Source organism: Mesoplodon densirostris, chromosome 1 (assembly GCF_025265405.1).
Source record: "Mesoplodon densirostris isolate mMesDen1 chromosome 1, mMesDen1 primary haplotype, whole genome shotgun sequence".
Classification (NCBI taxonomy): domain Eukaryota; kingdom Metazoa; phylum Chordata; class Mammalia; order Artiodactyla; family Ziphiidae; genus Mesoplodon; species Mesoplodon densirostris.
In genome coordinates, this window is record NC_082661.1 from 117,912,078 (window position 1) to 117,932,949 (window position 20,872).

Genomic DNA, 20,872 nt, shown 5'->3' on the forward strand with positions numbered 1-20,872 from the left:
CCAAATTGGAAAAGAAGAAGTAAAGCTGTCACTGTTTGCAGATGACATGATACTATACATAGAGAATCTTAAAGATGCTACCAGAAAACTACTAGAGCTAATCAATGAATTTGGTAAAGTAGCAGGATACAAAGTTAATGCACAGAAATCTCTGGCATTCCTGTACACTAATGATGAAAAATCTGAAAATGAAATCAAGAAAACACTCCCATTTACCATTGCAACAAAAAGAATAAAATATCTAGGAATAAACCTACCTAAGGAGACAAAAGACCTGTATGCAGACAATTATAAGACACTGATGAAAGAAATTAAAGATGATAAAAATAGATGGAGAGATATACCATGCTCCTGGATTGGAAGAATCAATATTGTGAAAATGACTCTACTACCCAAAGCAATCTACAGCTTCAATGCAATCCCTATCGAACTACCACTGGCATTTTTCACAGAACTAGAACAAAAAATTTCAAAATTTGTTTGAAAAAACAAAAGACCCCGAATAGCCAAAGCAATCTTGAGAACAAAAAACGGAGCTGGAGGAATCAGGCTCCCTGACTTCAGACTATACTACAAAGCTACAGTAATCAAGACAGTGTGGTACTGGCACAAAAACAGAAATATAGATCAATGGAACAGGATAGAAAGCCCAGAGATAAGCCCACGCACATATGGTCAACTTATCTTTGATAAAGGAGGCAGGAATGTACAGTGGAGAAAAGACAGCCTCTTCAATAAGTGGTGCTGGGAAAACTGGACAGGGACATGTAAAAGTATGAGATTACATCATTCCCTAACACCATACACAAAAATAAGCTCAAAATGGATTAAAGACCTAAATGTAAGGACAGAAACTATCAAACTCTTAGAGGAAAACATAGGCAGAACACTCTATGACATAAATCACAGCAAGATCCTTTTGGACCCACCTCCTAGAGAAATGGAAATAAAAACAAAGATAAACAAATGGGACCTAATGAAACTTCAAAGCTTTTGCACAGCAAAGGAAACCATAAACAAGACCAAAAGACAACCCTCACAATGGGAGAAAATATTTGCAAATGAAGCAACTGACAAAGGGTTAATCTCCAAAATTTATAAACAGCTCATGCAGCTCAATAGCAAAAAAACAAACAACCCAATGCAAAAATGGGCGGAAGACTTAAATAGGCATTTCTCCAAAGAAGATATACAGACTGCCAACAAACACATGAAAGAATGCTCAACATCATTAATCATTAGAGAAATGCAAATCAAAACTACAATGAGATATCATCTCACACCAGTCAGAATGGCCATAATCAAGAAATCTAGAAACAATAAATGCTGGAGAGGGTGTGGAGAAAAGGGAACACTCTTGCACTGCTGGTGGGAATGTGAATTGGTACAGCCGCTATGGAGAACAGTATGGAGGTTCCTTAAAAAACTAAAAATAGAACTACCATATGACCCAGCAATCCCACTACTAGGCATATACCCTGAGAAAACCATAATTCAAAAAGAGACATGTACCAAAATGTTCATTGCAGCTCTATTCACAATAGCCCGGAGATGTAAACAACCTAAGTGTCCATCATCGGATGAATGGATAAAGAAGATGTGGCACATATATACAATGGAATATTACTCAGCCATAAAAAGAAATGAAAATGAGCTATTTGTAATGAGGTGGATAGACCTAGAGTCTGTCATACAGAGTGAAGTAAGTCAGAAAGAGAAAGACAAATACCGTATGCTAACACATATATATGGAATTTTTTAAAAAATGTCATGAAGAACCTAGGCGTAAAACGGGAATAAAGACACAGACCTACTTGAGAATGGACTTGAGGATATGGGGAGGGGGAAGGGTAAGCTGGGACAAAGCGAAAGAGAGGCATGGACATATATACACTACCAAACGTAAGGTAGATAGATAGTGGGAAGCAGCCGCATAGCACAGGGAGATCAGCTCGGTGCTTTGTGACCGCCTGGAGGGGTGGGATGGGGAGGGTGGGAGGGAGGGAGATGCATGAGGGAAGGCATGTGGGAACAGATGTATATGTATGACTGATTCACTTTGTTATAAAGCAGCAACTAATTTAAAAAAAGGAAAAAAAAAAGAAAGAAAGCTTGAGTCCCCAACAGTATTAAAGAAATTGAATCAAAAAAAAAAAAAAAAAAAAAAAAGAATCCTCCTGCCAATCCTGCCAATGCAGGGGACACGGGTTCAAGCCCTGGTCCGGGAAGATCCCACATGCCGCGGAGCAACTAAGCCCGTGCGCTACAACTACTGAGCCTGTGCTCTAGAGCCCGTGAGCACTGCAACGAAGAGTAGCCCTTGCTCTCTGCAACTAGAGAAAGCCCGCGCGCAGCAACGAAGACCCACCGCAGCCAAAAATAAATAAATTTTTTAAAAAAATGAAGTGGAATCCTATGAAAGTCTCTTTCTGAGATTCCCATGTATATGTGGCTGGTGACTTTGCATCTGGACTGGGCAGGGCCTGGGCCGTGAGGGCGGGCAGGAGAGGAGATTGGGGCCCAGATTCCTTTGGGAGCAGGACGCCAGGAGGGACCCAGGGGAGGGGCAGGGCGGCTCTGAGGCTTCCTGGGTGTGCAGTCTCCTCCTCGCTGGCACTCACCCTGAGCCTGCCCTGGGCTCTGTTGCTGCTGTGGGGCTCCTGCCCCTCCTGCAGGGAGATGGAGCAGGGGGCGCCATGGACCGGCTCGTGTGCGATCTCCTGTGTGGAGCCCTGTGAACACAGTGCCCGGCAGCCAGGCAGGAAGCCTCAGAGCCCTGCCTGCCGCCTGCGCTGCCCCTCAGCCACACCAGCCATCTCCACTGCAGACACAAGCACACCACTCTCTGCACAGACCTCCTCCAAGGAGGGAAAAAAGATGGCAACCTGAGGGCCTTGGATCCACGTTGGCACAGATAAGAGGCACCTCAGGAATCCTCTCTCACCCATGTGCTTGAGTGTGACCATGACAGGACCACCAGCTGACCAAGTTCCCATCCACCCATTCCTGCCCAGAGGGGAAACCTCCCCTCAAGTCCCCCTCCCCCCACATGGAGATGCGGGAATGTGAGGCTGCCCAGGGGGGGCTCCCAGACACTGCCGGGCCTGGACTGGCCTGCTCTAGGCCACCTCGTGTTCCCTTAGGGATCTCCTGGTAAAGGACCAGAGTCATCCAGGTTAAGTATTGAACCATCTAACGCATCTGAGAAACCTCCCACTCAGGGGTTTCCTGAAGCAGAAGCCCTGGGAAGTCAGGACACAGCAGGAGAACATCCGTCTCTGTGAAGCGTCTCCAGCCAAGTGAGCGGGCTGTGGGGCTGTCGCTAGGACGTGTGTGCCTGGCTCCTGGGGCTCCGAGTTCTGTTGGGGTCTGTTGCCAAGGAGGTGACTTCACTTCCTGGGGGCCCCTTACTTGAATCCCCTCCTCAGACAACACCGCTACACACAGCCCTCTGGGCTGCCGACGGCTCACCCCTTCTCCACGCAACCCCATATCTCACACAGTCACACCTCACATCCCTCTCCACCGCTCCCGGGGAGGGTCTGTGCGCAGCTTTGAGGAGGCAGACCTGGGTTCCAGACTCAATTCCCCATTTTACCTGTTCTCCATCCTGGATAATTCCTAGTGTAATAGCGTGCTGCAGTGTGCATCCCTTAGCACTCGGCCATTGCCGCGAGCGTTACCCACCTCCCCCACGCTGTTACCAGGCAACAGTTACCGGGAGACCGTTAATGCGGGACGGTTAGAGCCGCGTTAGAGGTCCTGCTCAGCCATTGGTCGGCGCTACAGTGGGCCCCGCCCCCAAGTGAGCAATTGTCAATGAGCGACCCTTAGGGGCAGCATTGAACCAATGGTCGGGGGAGTGGTGGTCGCCAGGTGGAGAGTGAGCTAAGAGGCAGATCCCGGCCTTCTTTCTCCCTGGGGCCCTCCAGCTCCCCGGCCTCGGGCTGGTGGGTGAGCTGGGGGCCCAGGGAACAGGCTGGGGGTGTGTCCTGCAGGGCTCCAGAGCCCTCGCCACGACGCCCACTGGCCGGGCCCAGGCGCTGAGGCGGCGGTGAACCAACCTCTCCCCCATCCCTGCCTCTGCGACCTAATGGCAGCAGCAGGCTGCATGGGACACAGTCTGAGGGACCTGGCCCCCATGATTTGGGCGGCCTGAGGAGCCTGAGGGCCAGTTGGGTCCTGGGCGCCTGGCTCCCTCAGCGATGACGGCTGGGCAGGGTCTGGGGACCCGGCCCTGAGGGAGCCACCATCTGAGATCTGCCTCTTCAGCCGGGCTTGGGCACTGGCGGAAGGACCCAGACTGGGTGCTGGACGAACGCTCTGGGGCTGGGTAACCCGCCCCCCGCCCCCCGCGCAGGGGCCCCCTTCTCTCAGCCAGGCCTGGACCTCGAAGGGTGAAAACTGTGCCTTGGGACCTTCCCCTTTCTTGTAGAACAGATAGTAACATTTGTTTTGGTGGAGGTTTAAAGGAACATCGGGACCTATGACCTGACCTCAGGAACAAAGGATCTGACTGGTGTCAGAAGTCTGCAACAACTAACCACGCCCCTTCCTCACCTTTCCTGTAAAAGGGCTTTGCTGAAAGCTTTCAGGGAGTTCGGGTTTTTTTTTTAAGGCATGAGCCACCCGTCTCCTTGCATGGCCCTGCAAGAAACCTCTCTGTTCCTAACTCCGGCGTTTTGGTATCGTTTGGCCTCACTGTGCGTTGGGCACATGGACTTGCGTTTCGATAACACTTGGGTCTCTCAAGGCCTGTCTCTCTCCCCCCACCTGCCCAGTGGGGATGATTCTAGCATGTATTTCTAGGGATGGCCTCAGGCATGTCCTCTTCTGATCCCACCCCATAGTCCTTATTTAACGTCACTCTGCAGTCATGCGTGTGTGTGTACATGCCAATGAGCACTCTCTGGGTGGCCAGAAGAAAACTGCCCCCACGTAGGGAGGGATGTGCAAGAGCTTCCTAAGATCTTATGGTTTCTTATTTCCAAAGCAATCCCAATGAGAGGTGTCCAATCCTTGGCCTAGGAGATCAGAACACAGTGACACAAGGCCATACAGGTAGCAGGAGCTGGAGTTGGGATAACAGACTCAGACACTGGCTCCACTGTCCACACCCGTAACCACAGTGTTGGGTGCAGCAAGACAGCCGCCTTCAGCAGGCACCCATCCTGGCAGGCTTGGCTTCTCTGGCTGGACACATAGTGGCCCCAGGGTCAGACTGGAAAATGATGGGCTGCTGTCACCAGACAGACTTGACAATCTTATTTGCTTCTGCCTTCATGTTCCTGTCCTTAGATACCTCTCCTCAATACTGAGGGTGGCTGACACCTTTTACCCAGGCGCAACTCCAGTATAAACTGAGTCAACTTCACCAGGATCAAGAGGATTTTTTAGTCAGCTGGAGTAAAAAGATCCTCAGCCTCGCTGGAAATCCCCGGATAAGCAGTTTTCCCAGTGACTTCATTAGGACTCAGGCACCCAGAGGTAGTCACTGAGATGGGGAAAAATCACATGCTCAAATTTATAAATATTCTCTCATAAAATCATCTCCTTATTGATAATGTCTTACCTGATTAAGGACTTCACGTGTCCTGTCAGATAATATATGCCTACATACTCACATAAAATGCTGCACATTTCCACACTGCATGTTTTTTTCAAATATGGAATACATACATACACACACACACACCAAATCCACTCAGAATACAGTTACAGTAGCTATTTGTACTACTCCTTTCCTTTAACTTCTATATATTTTAGGGGGTAACAGATAATCCTAATACAGAGTTACAGTTTTCTAAGTCTATTTTCACCTTTACCAGTGTCCTGTGTATTTTCATATGTTTTCACGTTGCTGATTAGCATCTTTTCATTTCAGCTTGAAGGACTCCTTTCAAGGCAGGCAGTGTCCTATAATTGGCCCATCTGAGTTATGCACCAGCAGAATAATGTGGACAGGAATGCAGAGCCTAAAAATACAATAGCCACTTCAAAGGGTAATTCTGCATACAATTTTTTTAACATATTTATTTATTTATTTATTTTTATATTTATTTTTGGCTGTGTTGGGTCTTCGTCTCTGTGCGAGGGCTTTCTCCAGTCGTGGCGAGCAGGGGCCACTCTTCGTTGCGGTGCATGGGCCTCTCACTATCACGGCCTCTCTTGTTGCTGAGCACAGGCTCCAGACGTGCAGGCTCAGTCGTTGTGGCGCACGGGCTTAGTTGCTCCGCGGCATGTGGGATCCTCCCAGACCAGGGCTCGAACCCGTGTCCCCTGCATCGGCAGGCAGACTCTCAACCACTGCGCCACCAGGGAAGTCCTGCATACAATTTAAAAAGGGGTTTCAAATCAGTGAAATAGGGTGAATAAATCAAATGGTGAGAGATCAACTGGCTATTCATCTGGATAAAAACAAAGTTGGGTCTTTACCTTGCACCATATTTAATCAAGCAGTAACAGAAGGGGGTCAATTGATCATTTAATTTAACTTAAAACACATTTGTGGGGCTTCCCTGGTGGCGCAGTGGTTGAGAGTCCGCCTGCCGATGCCGGGGACACGGGTTAGTGCCCTGGTCCGGGAAGATCCCACATGCCGTTGGAGCAGCTGGGCCCGTGAGCCATGGCCCCTGAGCCAGCGTGTCCGGAGCCTGTGCTCCGCAACGGGAGAGGCCACAACAGTGAGAGGCCCACGTACCAAAAAAAAAAAAAACAAACAAACACATTTGTTTCATATGTTTTAAAGAGAAGACACCTGACAAAATGGAAAGTTCTAAAAAGAATCTTGTATCAACTTAACAAATAGAAATTCCTTTCAAACAATGGAATGATAGACTATTTTATTTCTAAAGTTCAAGTTCTGAACATAAATGCCTTTGGCTATAACAGAACACTCCAAGTCAAACTATTCAGTATCTGTGAAGTAGGTAATAGTATCTCCATTTTGCAAATGAGGAAACTGAGGCACAGAGAGATTAAATCACTACATAGGTCGCACAAGTGATAAGTGGCAGAAATAGAACAGATTGTCTGAGAAAACAATACCATGTCACATAATTCAAGGAAGAAAACTGTGGCATTCTACCACACTAAATACAAACACAGATAGTTCTTAGCTCACATAAAATCTGGGCTTCACACCTAAATTTATATAAGCATATCACTTAGACATATAAAAAATATAAAATGGGGGTAACTTCTTCAAAAAGTGCTGTTTTTAATCTGTAAAGTAGAAGTACTAATGTTCAAGGCTACTTTTGAACATTAACTCAGATGTGTGTTATAAACAATTGTGTGCTGGTTCGTTGCATACTTTAGTAAACCTTGATTCTATTAAACATTGTTTGGGTCATTTACTGAAAGGACAGTTTGGTAACAATGTTTATACCCATTTATATATGTCACCAAAGAGTAGAGAACACAGTGGCATTTTATGCACTCAATGTGTCTTCTAAAATATATGTTGTGTAAATATATAATGAAACAACAATAGTATTTAGTGTAGGAAACCCTGATATAAATAAAGTTATTTAGGTAAGCATCATCATTCCACTATGATTATTTTGGGGTCTAAAACAAAAATCAAACATACATGAAATAGGTGTTAAAGAGCATACTTATGCATATCAGCCTGACATAGCTCAGAGGCTATTCACATACACATTGAAAGCTGCTACTCTGATGCTTCATTTGTGCCTTTTTTAAAGCTACATATTCCATGGTGAGCATGACTAAGTAAACATATTGCATTATATTTCTAATAAGATATTTGGTACTGCATCCAAAACCTTGCTTCTAGAATTAGATTATTTCCAGATGAAGATTCCCCCAACATTTTTTTATGAATTTATTTATTTATTTTTGGCTATGTTGGGTCTTTGTTGCTGTGCGTGGGCTTTCTCTAGTTGCGGTGAGTGGGGGCTACTCTTCGTTGCAGTGCGCAGGCTTCTCATTGTCGTGGCTTCTCTTGTTGCGGAGCACAGGCTCTAGGTGCGCAGGCTTCAGTAGTTGTGGCACATGGGCTCAGTAGTTGTGGCTTGCGGGCTCTACAGCTCAGGCTCAGTAGTTGTGGCACATGGGCTTAGTTGCTTCGCGGCATGTGGGATCTTCCTGGACCGGGGCTCGAACCCGCGCCCCCTGCATTGGCAGGCGGATTCTTAACCACTGCACCACCAGGGAAGCCACCCCCAACATTTCTAAAGCTGACAATTTTCTTCTGTCACATATTCTCTGATATACAAATTTTGAAATGTGTTTTGAGATTATAAGGTTTTATTCTACTCTCAATTATCTGATGTTCAGTAAAATCTGTGTCTTTGTGAAAATCTTCCTACATCCATTTCATCTTTGGGTTTTTCCATGGTAAATATCTGATTTACAAAATGCTTGACTTGCTGATGAAGGATTATTAAAATGCAGGATATTGACAGGGGTTTCTCTCTTACTGAATTCTCTGACATACAGTGTTTCTCACTCCATCATTAGATTCACAGGGTATATGAAATACAGGATGGCTAAGATAAGCTATGACAACAAATAGACCTGAACATGTGATGGCTCAACACAATGCAAGTTTATTTCTTGTTCCTGAAAAGACTTAAGGGTCATGGTAGAGAAGGGAGGGCTCTGCTCAGGAAGTCATTCAGAGACCCTGGTTTCTTCCAACTTGTGAATCTGTAATCTCTAATGCCTCACTCCCAAGCTGTCCTGAGGATGATCTTTGACAGGGAAAGAGTGGGAAGTAGGAAGGATTCCAAATGAGGTCTTTCACAGGCTTGGAAATAATGTACATCACTTACGCCCACATTCTGATCCAGAGCTTGATCGCATAACCCCATGTGGATCAAGGGGAAGCTAGAAAATCTTAACTAGTTGTGTACCCACAAAAAAAAGGAAACGAGTATTGGGAAAAACATAGCCAGTTTGTGCCACATGGGGCTTCTGCCCTATGTGAATTCCCTGATGATTAGTAAGGTTTGATTTCTGACAGAAAGTTTTCCCACATTCTCCACATTTATAAGGTTTCTCCCCCAAGTGAGTTCTCAAATGATTAGTGAGGGTAGATTTCTGACAGAAATTCTTCCCACATGCATTACATTCATAGGGTTTTTCCCCTGTGTGAGTTCTCTGATGTTTAGTAAGAGTTGACTTCATATGAAAAGATTTCCCACATTCATTGCACTGGAAGGGTTTCTCTCCTGAGTGAGTTTTCTGATGTATATCAATGGCTGACTTCTGACAGAAAGTTTTCCCACATTCATTACATTCATAGGGTTTTCCCCCTGTGTGAGTCCTCCCATGTTGAGTGAGGGATGACTTTCGGTAAAAGGACTTCCCACATTCACTGCATTGGTAGGGTTTCTCTCCTGTGTGTGTTCTCTGATGGTCTGTGAGGGCTGATTTGTGACTGAAGGTCTTCCCACATAAATTACATTCATAGGGTTTCTCTCCTGTGTGAACTCTCTGATGGACCATGTGCGTTGACTTCTGTTGGAAGGACTTCCCACAATTAGTACATTCATAGGGCTTCTCCCCTGTATGCGTTCTCTGATGCACTGTGAGGTTTGACTTGTGACTGAATGTTTTCCCACATTCATTACATCTGAATAGCCTCTCTCCTCTCTGATTTTTCTGAAGTTGAGTGAAGTGTGACATTCTGCTGCAATTATTTTCAATTTGACTGCTTTCATGTTGCTTCATTTCCATGTAGATTCCATGACATTTCAAAAGAAAGGACTTCTCACAGAAAGTTTCCTCATGTCCAATATATTCACAGAGTTTCTCTCCTGTATGAATTTGCCTATGTGGGATTATCACAGTCTTTTTCTCCAAGGCTTTCCCACTATTATTATATTTAAATGTCTTCTCTGAAGTTTGGATATTTAGATGCTGAATAATACCATTATTACAATCAAGGGCTTTCTCATTTTGATTATTTTCATAAGAATCCCCTTGAGTATGAGATTTTTCCTCCTTAATAACAAGTAATTTCTCATGTATATTTAGTACATCAGGCTTCTTTCTTGAAAAGTTTCTATTACTACTAATTGATATTGAAGTATTTTTCAAACTCGTTCCATATAAGTCATATTTATAAGGCATTATTCTTGAAGAAACAAAGTTTGTGCTCATATTAGATGATTTTCCTAAAGCATTAACTTTCTCTGAAGTCAATGTTTTGTTGTTGAATGCAACTTGTGGCAAATATTTGTCTTGGTTGTCCTGGATTCTCTCTGTTAGGTCATGAGTTTTGCAGTCTTCTAGAAATTAAAATATTGAACATACCATAAGAATTTGAACAGATTTCTAATAGAATCGGACTAAGATACAAATGTCATACTATATATTTGACTTTTGGTTTCAGGAGTCTCTCAAGATCAAAGTGACTCTTCCCCATCTAGTTTGTTTGGGAAAACAAATGTGGAGAAAAGGGAGAAAAGCTAATAATAGGAAGACGTAATTATTCAGCATTTTACAAACAGAACTTTCAAAGTGGGTAGAAATGAAAATGTACACTCAAGAAACAGAAAATAGAGGATGGAAGATTTTACAGAAGTGGTAGCTTCGGGTAGGAGGAAAATCACAGAGACTGGGATGGGTACAACTGAGCTAATGAAGAGTAATTTCAGTGACAAAGAAAACCAGTAGATAAAGGTGTTAATGGGGAAAATAAAGAGATGGCCTACAGAGTAGGTCTAATACCCTCAAATCTACATTGTTTTTAATAACATTGTGACAAGTTTTCATGCTCCAGTTGAACTTCCCTTATTTCCATTCTACACGTAACGGCAAAGTAAATTTCTGAATGCACCAACTGCCTCACGTTTGAGGGAAGAGTTATTAGATTGCACTCTAATTTCCCTTCTAGCCATGATTCACAGGAATGTACAAAAGAACGTACAAAACAATGGCAGACTAAGTCACCTGTGGCAATCTAGATCTGACGCATTGCTCTGTTTTGGCTGTGATACCTTAATATTGATCTATCATAGTTGTTCGACAAGTAAACTACCATGATAATCACATTTACTTTCACTTACTTTTCCTTAAAACCTTGCCCATGCCACAATACTAACACTTAATTTTCCTTTATATTTCACATCTCACATTTCTACATTTCAGGCTTCTACATACTATTAGAATTTAAGGGACATATTTTTCAATCCAGTCCTAGAAAATGAGTAACAATCATGTTTATTTACCATTTAGAAAGTCTTGTTCACATTTGTTATCCAGTACAACAAAGTCTATCAAGCTGAAAAATCACTGACCAAGTACCACATAGAAAACTATTACAAGTCATCATTCTAGCAAACAAAATTTACACCAACTAAATGCCCATCAGATTTTCAAGCTACCAATCTACAGCTCCATAATCAATAACCCCTGCCCTACTCTAGTCAGTTCTTTGTCTCATTGAACTACCCACTCTTCACAACAAGCTGAAAATGTGTTCTCTCACTCAGCCTTGGTTCTATTTAGTATCTAGAAAAAAAATGTCATAATTATACTATTACTCCAAATCTCCACAAATGCCTTCTCAAATCTTCCTACTTTCTAAACTTTCAAAAGTTACATTTACTCTAAATCTAAAAGTAGTTCCGGGCATCCCTGGTGGCGCAGTGGTTGAGAGTCCGCCTGCCGATGCCGGGAACACGGGTTCGTGCCCTGGTCTGGGAGGATCCTACATGCCGTGGAGCAGCTGGGCCTGTGAGCCATGGCTGATGGGCCTGTGCGTCCGGAGCCTGTGCTCCGCAACAGGAGAGGCCAGAACAGTGAGAGGCCCGCGTACGAAAAAAAAAAAAAAAGCACTTAAAATAAAAGTACTTCTTGTCTAGACCTGTTGTTTTAACACAACCTTAGATAGCACTGCTTTGTAACGTGCTGTACTTCACGTACAGTAAGACACATATATTGAACATTCTAAAACCAGGGTGTGTCTTACAATTGATCATAGACCTGTGATCAGCAGGTCACAGTATAATGCGCAGAATACTTTTTCCTTAATTGTTCATCAAATAATGGTCTAGTTACAAACTATGATCTCTTAGATTTGAAAAAATATGACAAGTTTTTCTTAATTAAATGCTGAATTTAAAGTGCTTCATGCAATTTTATTCTCATTCTTATAACCAGGGGATGGTAAACTTTTCCTTAAAGGGCAAAATAGTACATATTTCAGGGTTTACAGGCCACCATCTGTCACAATATTGAACTCTGCTATTAGAGCATGAAATCAGCCAAAGACCATATGAGCATGGTTGTGTTGCAAAAACAGACAAATGAGCATGGTTGTCCTGAAAAAAAAAATTTATTCACAAAAACGTGGTAGGTCTACAGGCCATAGTTTGCTCCGATCTAACAACGACCAATGCGCACAGCAGCTGTTGTTAGCTCTCTTATTTCCTTTGAACTTGAGTGATTTTAAATCAATACACCCCAACATGCTATGTGTATCATCATTACCTGGAAAGCTTTTTCAAACACAAACGTTTAGACGCTATGCCATTTTATATTTGATGAACCAGAATTATTGCAAGGCGTTGCAATTTGTTTTTGAAAGGTGATGGCTTTAATGAGCTGAGCAGAATTCTACATAAAAATCAGAAATCTATGATTCATCACTCCAATTAGTAAAAAAATTCCAAGATTCATGGTAAGGCATCGCAAGGCATGTGCAATCAGGTCCCAATATGACCTGAGCATGTACTCTGAAAGAATTCCCTCATGGTGTTTTCAGAATATGAAGTTCTTCCTCTCTCTGGTTCCAATCAACATGTGTTTATCGGAAGTCTATGTCAGGTTATATATATATAACCAAAGTAAGAAAGAGTAACCCAGTGGCCATTTTCTTTGTTAGATCATAAACCAGGTGTGAAAAAAAGCTAGATATTATTAGGTAACAGATTATATGACTTTGGCTTAGTTTTAGTTTTGTGTACAAGACCCACTACATGCTGAGTGTTGAGAGAAGAAAGAGAAGATATGGGCCTGAACACCAGGAGCTGTTTCTTGGAAGATGACAAACTTAACCCACACTTTAAGGATATGCAATGTAGTAACAGTAAAAATAACCTTTTATAATATACTAAGTAATGCTCTGAGCACTTTTCATTTATTAATTTATTTAGTATCTAGTTAAGGAAAGCAAACAATGAAGAAAGGTGTGACATAGAAAAATATCTCATATGCCTAAATGGCATTTGAGGAGAGGGGATCAAATGATGTTTAGCATGAGTATGGGCAATAGTAAAATAAAATTAAGGAAGCCAAATCAGACCATAATGTGATAATCAATGTCAGGCAAGTAATTAAATATTATGAAATAAATAATAGGGGGAGCACAGTTTTATCCTGTCAGGCTACTGAAAAAAAAGATGTTCAAGGTGAAACAAACACAAAAACACCACCACCACCAACAGCAAAACTTCACCAACTAAAACAGGAAATGGAAAAAAGTAAAAGTATGAGGAAATATGGTTCTTGATGTCAGTAGAAAGTTAGAATATGAGAAATATTAGAAGTTCACTAAGAAAAAATACTCAAGAATACAAAGGAAAAATAAAAGAAATAACTTGTCTTGTGAGCTTGACAATTTTGTTACCAGTTTCTGGTTTTATCAGACTGTGACTAGGCAATGTCATATTTCTGCTTTGTAGGATGTATGAGGGTTTTCTTTTTGCATGATATCCTTTCACTTGTTTGCGAATATTCTTTAGGCACATTAAAGGTGTTTTTTCATTGTTTTTAGGTACAAACAAAAATACAGTCCTGAAATTAGGAAGGCTGTAATATTGTTATAGTAGTCAATCTTATAAGTATGAACTTGTAATTCCATTAATTACCTATTTGTTTAGATAGTATCGAGTAATACTCTACAACATTTAACAGTGAAGGCAGTGTTTCCTCTCTTCTCCTCACAAACCAAATTTTAGTAGATTTTATTACCTATCTTAGTCTTTATCTTTGTACTATTAAACATACAAATGCCTGTATTACTTGACTTGTCTGCGTAAATGATACCTTTGGACCCCTAGCTTTCAACAATCAGAAAATCAGCTTACATTCTTTCTCAGCCATTACCCTTCCCTCTTTCAATTTTATCATACAGGTATCCTTTCTACACTTCCAAAGGAGATGCCATTAGAAAGAGAGTCTTAAAAAACATTTTAAATGATGAACTCCTAAACCAACCACCTAGAATATAATTTCCCAAGGCTTCATTTTGCCTGGTACTCACTAACTCACCTGGGAAGCTCTGGTATAGAAATTCTTCCTCTAATATCCATGGCTCCACTCCTTGCTCCAATTTGAAAATCACCTTTGGCTTGGTAATGAAATACCCTGTAGAAGGAAAAATGACAGAATTTGGGTCACGCTGAATGGGCTATAGCAACTCTGAAGGAGGGAGAAGGTAGGGTTTCTAGAGCAGCACCTTGATGGGCTCATTTAAACCTTCCATGGGATGTGAAAATACGTTCTTCCTGGTACTCAAAAGAAATGAAAAATCTCAGATTCCTGAATCAAGAGCCTCAACAATATTAACCACAAAAGATCACAAGTTTTGGTGTCTAAGAAATAAAATGCATGCTATTCACACTTTGATATGGAAACTTTGCTTATCCACCGAGAAAAGGTTGTGATAGTTCTCCAGCATCACATCCCTGTACAGCATCCTCTGAGCAGGGTCCAGGTGCTGCCACTCCTCCTGGGTGAAGCCCACAGTCACATCCCTGAATGACACTGACCCCTGGAACAGTACATTTCTGCTCAGTCTGAAGTGGTCAGAATTGGGGTGGCACAGAAAAGATGTATGGAAACTAATTCTTACCAGGTTCACTGCTGAGAGTTTATATGTTATGATACGTACATTATTTCATACTAGATTTTATAAAAGGGAAATAATTTTTTAAAATCCTGCTTCTGTTTTAATCTATTAATGCACTATGCCTTGAAATGTACTGGCTGTTGTGAATAGTAAGAAGAATAAAACATTCTTCTTGTTCTCCAAAAAGTTAAACACTATACAAACACAATACACTCAAAAACTCCAAAAATAAGGTGTTACTAGTATATATTAGAATATGTAAAAAGTATACTGGGGTCAGGAAAGAAAAGTTAACTCTATTTTTTTGTCAATAGCTTGTGTTTAATTGGAGAGAAAAAGCTTTAAGGCCTTCAACATGCTGGCTGGATGTTCTTTATGAGGCAACATAGCACAAACAAAATATTGGAGGCATTAAAAACTCATGGGTTGACTTTAGCTTCTGCCTCAGGATATAGAAAGCAAGAAAAAGAATCACTCTCATTCCTAGAATGAAATGGGCCTAGTAACTTCGAATTCACTTCCTTCTAATTTATCAGAGATCCAACATTCTCAAAGCACTCGAAGTGCCCCAAAACTCGGAACAGACAGTACCTGAAGGGAGAGGGGAAATGTATGTTCTTGCCTACCTGAGTGGGACCACAGGAAAGAATCCCACCAGAATAGGTGACATATTAGTTGATGAAGACTGGGTATGGGCTGGCACAATAGTGTGAAACCCCTGTGGGCCACAGACACTGAGGGGGCTTGCACCTTCTTAAAGGACTTTTCTCCATAAACCCCACTGGGCACTTACTGTATTCCTGGGAGAAGGGAAGGATTATGCACTGAGCCTACAACTACAGCTGGGGAAGGGGCAAGAAAACCAAGCAGGCCACGTCCCGAAGACCTAGGAACTCAGAGCATCCCCGAGACTGAGGCTGTATTAGAATAAGGTACACTCTGCCCACTGCTTCCCACCAAGAAGCTAACAAGCTTGGAATTACAAGTACCTATAGAGTATTGCTGACAGATGGACTAGAGATAAATAAAAAGCACGCAGAAAGACTCTCTCTGAGGCACAAAGAGAAAACCTAAAAACTCAGAAAGGAACAGATGTAACTTTTGGTAAACTAACCCTATCCTAAAACACAAAGTATCTCTACAACATGAAGTATCTCTACAGAAATTTGAAGCCTGTGGTGCACTGAGTTTAGTAACACAAACAACAAATCTCAAATCCTGCCAACACCGAACTAGATTAACTCAAAGCCCTGGACTAAAAGCCTACCAGGAGGGGCTTCCCTGGTGGTGCAGTGGTTGAGAACCTGCCTGCCAATGCAGGGGACACGGGTTCGAGCCCTGGTCTGGGAGGATCCCACATGCCGTGGAGCAGCTGGGCCTGTGAGCCACAGCTACTGAGCCTGTGCGTCTGGAGCCTGTGGTCCAACGGGAGAGGTCGCAATGGTGAGAGGCCCGTGCACCGCGATGAAGAGTGGACCCTGCTTGCCGCAACTGGAGAAAGGCCTTGCACAGAAACGAAGACCCAACACAGCCAAAAATAAATAAAGAAATTTAAAAAAAAAAGCCTACCAGGAAAGTCATGCCCATTTCCAGGAATAAAATCTATTTACCTTGGTCTAGAGTCCAACACAAGATATGTGGGTTTCAACCAAAAACTATGAGGTATATGAAAAGGAAGAAACCAACAAGATACTACCAAGACACAAAGTAATCATCAGAACTAGATTCAGGTATGACATGGATTTTGAAACCATCTGACAGAATTTTAATTAATTATAACTAATACATTAAAGACTCTAACAAAAATGGTGGACATACAAAATCAGATGGGTAATTTCAGCAGAGAGAAATGCTGGAAATAGAAATGCTAGATATGAAAACACAGTAACAGAAAAACACAGACATGAAGAATGTCTTCAACAGGCTCAGCAGCAAGGAAAGCAAGGAAAGAATAAAGGAACTTGAGGACAGGTCAACAGAAACTACCCAAACTGAAACTCAAAGAGAAGAAAAAGTGAAGAGGGTGAGAGAATACAGAACATGGAAAAGCCGTGAAATACAATCAAATTTTCTGACATATGCATAATTGGGATCCAGAATAAAAAGAAAGAATGAGATAGAAGAAATATTTTTAGAAATGGTGGCTTAAAATTTATCCCAATTAGGGCTTCCCTGGTGGCTCAGTGGTTAAGAAGCTGCCTGCCAATGCAGGGGACATGGGTTCAAGCCCTGGTCTGGGAAGATCCCACATGCCGTGAAGCAACTAATCCCATGCACCACAACTACTGAGCCTGCACTCTAGAGCCCGTGAGCCACAACTACTAAGCCCACGTGCCACAGCTACTGAAGCCCATGCGCCTAGAGCCTGTGCTCCGCAACAAGAGAAGCCACCGCAATGAGAAGCCTGCGCACCACAACTAAGACCCAACACAGCCAAAAATAAATAAATAAATTTATTTTAAAAAATTTATCCCAATTAATGACAGAAAGCAAACCAAAGATCCAAGAATCTCAAGAATACCAAGCAGCATAAAGTCCCCCTAAAAGTAGTTAAGCAAAACATATTAAAACCACTTAAAGAGACGGAAAATCTTGAAGGTAGCCAGTAAACAAAGAAATATTACAAAAGAGGAATAAAGATAACAATTAAAGCAGGCTTTTCACCAGAAGCCATGCAAACTAGAATACAATGGCGTGAAATTCCTAAAGTGCTGTAAGAAAATAACTGTCAACCAAGTATTCTATATTTATCAAAAATATCTTCAAAAATGATTGAAATAAACTTTCCCAGAAAAACAAAAATTTAAATAATTCTTCACCAGCAGAACTACTCTCTAAGCAATGTGAAAGGAGTATGAAATCAGAGTGAAACTTGGATCTACACACACAAAACAAAGAGTGATAGAAATGGAATAAATAAAGGGAAGTTAAATTAATCCTTCCTGCCCTGGTTTTTAATTGCTCTAAAGCAGAGGTTGGAAAATTTTTTCTTTAAAGAGCTAGACAGTAAATATTTTAGGTTTTGTGGGTCATACATTAAATATTGCAATTGTTCAACTCTATCACTGTAGTGTGAAAGTAGTCACAGATGAGACATAAAAGAATGTGTGTGTCTGTTCCCAAGAAACTTATTTACAAAAGCAGGTAGCAAGCTGAATTTTACCTATGGGCTGTAGACTGTGATCCTTGCTCTTTTTTTTTTTTTGGCGGTACATGGGCCTCTCACTGTTGTGGCCTCTCCCGTTGCAGAGCACAGGCTCCGGACACGCAGGCTCAGTGGCCATGGCTCACGGGCCTAGCCACTCCGTGGCATGTGGGATCTTCCCGGACTGGGGCACAAACCTGTGTCCCCTGCATCGGCAGGCGGACTCTCAACCACTGCGCCACCAGGGAAGCCTGATCCTTTTTCTTAAGGACAACTGACTGTCTAAAGCAAATAGAGTAGCATTGTATTGTATGTATATAGCATATGTTAAAGTAAAATGTATGATGTAATAATAGCACAAAGGACAGGAGGGAAGAATTGGGAATATACTGTTGTAAGGTCATTATATTAAACACCAAGTAGTTTAATATTTGAAAGGAGACTCTGATTAACTAAAAATGTATATTATAAACCCTAGGGCAACTATTTAAAAACTTAAGAGATATAAATAGTGTCAATGGGAAAATAAAATGGAGTAATAAAAAATATGCAACTAATCCAAGAGAAGAAAAAGACAAGGAGAAACAAATAGAAAACAGCTAGGAAGGGGAAGATCTCAATTCACCATACCGATAATCAAATTAAATGTGAATGCTCTAATCAAACCAGATTGTTGGATTAGGTAAAAAAAAACAGGACTGGCTATAAGAAGTGTACCTTAACTATAAAAACATGAAAAATTAAAGGTAAAAGGATAAAGAAAGAAATACCATACAAATAATAATCCAAAGAAAGCTGGAGCAGCTACAGTAATGTCAGACAAAATAGATTGCATAATATGGGATATTATAAAAAATAAAGAGGCACATTACATAATGATAAAGGGTCAATTCTCCAAGGCAAAAGTAAATGTGTATGCACCTAACAAAAGAGTTTCAAAATATATGAGGTAAAAACTGATAGGACTGAAAGGAAAAATAGGCAGACAAAAAAATAATACAGTTGGAGACTTCAATGTTTATCTAAGTAATTGATAGAAGTAAAAATAAAATTGGAGAAATATAGAATACCCAGACAACATTATCACTGAACTAAACCTAAGTGACATTTATAGAACATTCCACCCCACAACTTTAGAATACACTTTCTTTTTAAATGTACACAGAATATTCACCAAAATAGAATGTATTCTGGGCCATAAAACAAATCTCAACAAATTTACAAGAAATCATATACATTATGTGCTCTAGCCAAACAAGAAATCAATAACAGGAAGGTCTGTGGAAATCTCCAGCTACTTAGAAATTAAACAACATACTTCTACATAACCCATCGGTTGAACAGAAGTTTCAAGAAAAAATGGAAAATACTTTACAGAGCAAAAATGAAAACAGAACTACAAATTTATGGGATGCATCTAAAGTAGTGCTTAGATGGACACAAAATACTAAATGCTTTATTGGAAAAGATGAAATGTTGGCAGTCAGTAAGATCAAACTCATTGGTGACCTTCACCAGAACAAATTCAGGCAGGTGTTGGGAAAGAACCAAACTTGCATGCAATGGAAACCTGATGTGCAGAAATATTTTCCAGAAAACAAAATTTGAAATTTCTGCTGAAAACCAGCATATGAAAACCCAAACAAAAACCAAAAAACTTCTTATGAAGAAGTTACAGTAAATTATTTTGGACTGCCCATTTAATTACTCCTCAAAATACTAGGTTTTATCACAGATTTAAGCTGGACCACAGAACAGCTATCTATTTAGTCCCTGGTATTATGGTCTCTTGATAATTTATACCAGTTATGCTTTGGCAATATGCCCTCTGTTTCTACCATGCCCTCTTCCATAAGTGGCGACAGCCTTCATTTATTTCAAGGTTGTTTTAGAATATTGCTCACAAGCTCAACTTTTTTTTAAAAAATGTATTATTCTTGGCTGTGTTGGGTCTTTGTTGCTGTGCACGGGCTTTCTCTAGTTGCAGTGAGTGGGGCCTTCTCTTGTTGCAGAGCACGGGCTCTAGGCACATGGGCTTCAGTAGTTGCAGCACGCAGGCTCAGTAGTTGCAGCACGCAGGCCCTAGAGCATGAGGGCTTCAGTAGTTGCGGTGCGTAGCTCAGTAGTTGTGACACACAGGCTCTAGGGTGCTTGGGCTTCAGTAGTTGTGGTGCGCAGGCTGAGCAGTTGTGGTGCATGGGCTTAGTTGCTCCGCAGCATGTGGGATCTTCCCGGACCAGGGATCGAACCCATGTCCCCTGCGTTGGCAGGTGGATTCTCAACCACTGTGCCACCAGGGAAGTCCCAAGATCAACATTTTTTTTCCCCAAGATCAACATTTTGATGACCAATAACAAAAAGGCTGTTCTCAGACTCCAGTGTCAGGAAAGTCTTCATGTCCCATGAAGAATCAGTTTGGTTCATCCTTATTTTCAATGTACTTCCTGAAATAATATCTGCTATTGCTATCAGAGACAAATGTACAGCTTAGCATCTATAACTTAAATATTAAGGACTTGAAGGTCAGTGACACACCACCTTTGCCCTGCTACTAATCTGCTTATTTCCTGCTAAGCTGACATTTATCTGTTTCTACATTTATAAAAACTCACCTGGGATTTGTTCATTTTCTCCTTTCTTTAAAAAATATAGAGACCTGTGAAGATATAACTGAGACACAAGGAAAGAGAAATGAGTCATAAGAGATCTGACCTCCCCCATAGCTCCTTGATTTACCTTCCTGTAAAATCTGCACACTACTGGCTAAAATGCCTTCCTATGAGACAATGACCTCTTGGTTCCTTAAAAGAAAAGGAATGTAGAATCAACAGAACAAAATATTTAATAACAGGCTCTCAAAAAAAGCCTTGAGTTGTGGTTGCCAATTTCTAAGGCAT

The 20,872-nt window shown here is 41.6% G+C and overlaps 1 protein-coding gene across 1 annotated transcript; it reads right to left on the bottom strand.

Moving 5' to 3' along the window:
* Positions 1–6,901: 6,901 nt before the first annotated feature.
* LOC132496224 (zinc finger protein OZF-like) lies at positions 6,902–20,636 on the bottom strand. Its single transcript, XM_060108481.1, has 3 exons — positions 20,588–20,636; positions 14,251–14,346; positions 6,902–10,262 (listed from the first exon to the last, which is right to left on the bottom strand). The coding sequence occupies exon 3, from the start codon at positions 10,132–10,134 to the stop codon at positions 8,857–8,859; it is 1,278 nt and encodes a 425-aa protein (XP_059964464.1). The 5' UTR covers positions 10,135–10,262; positions 14,251–14,346; positions 20,588–20,636; the 3' UTR covers positions 6,902–8,856.
* Between the last annotated feature and the right edge of the window lie 236 nt (positions 20,637–20,872).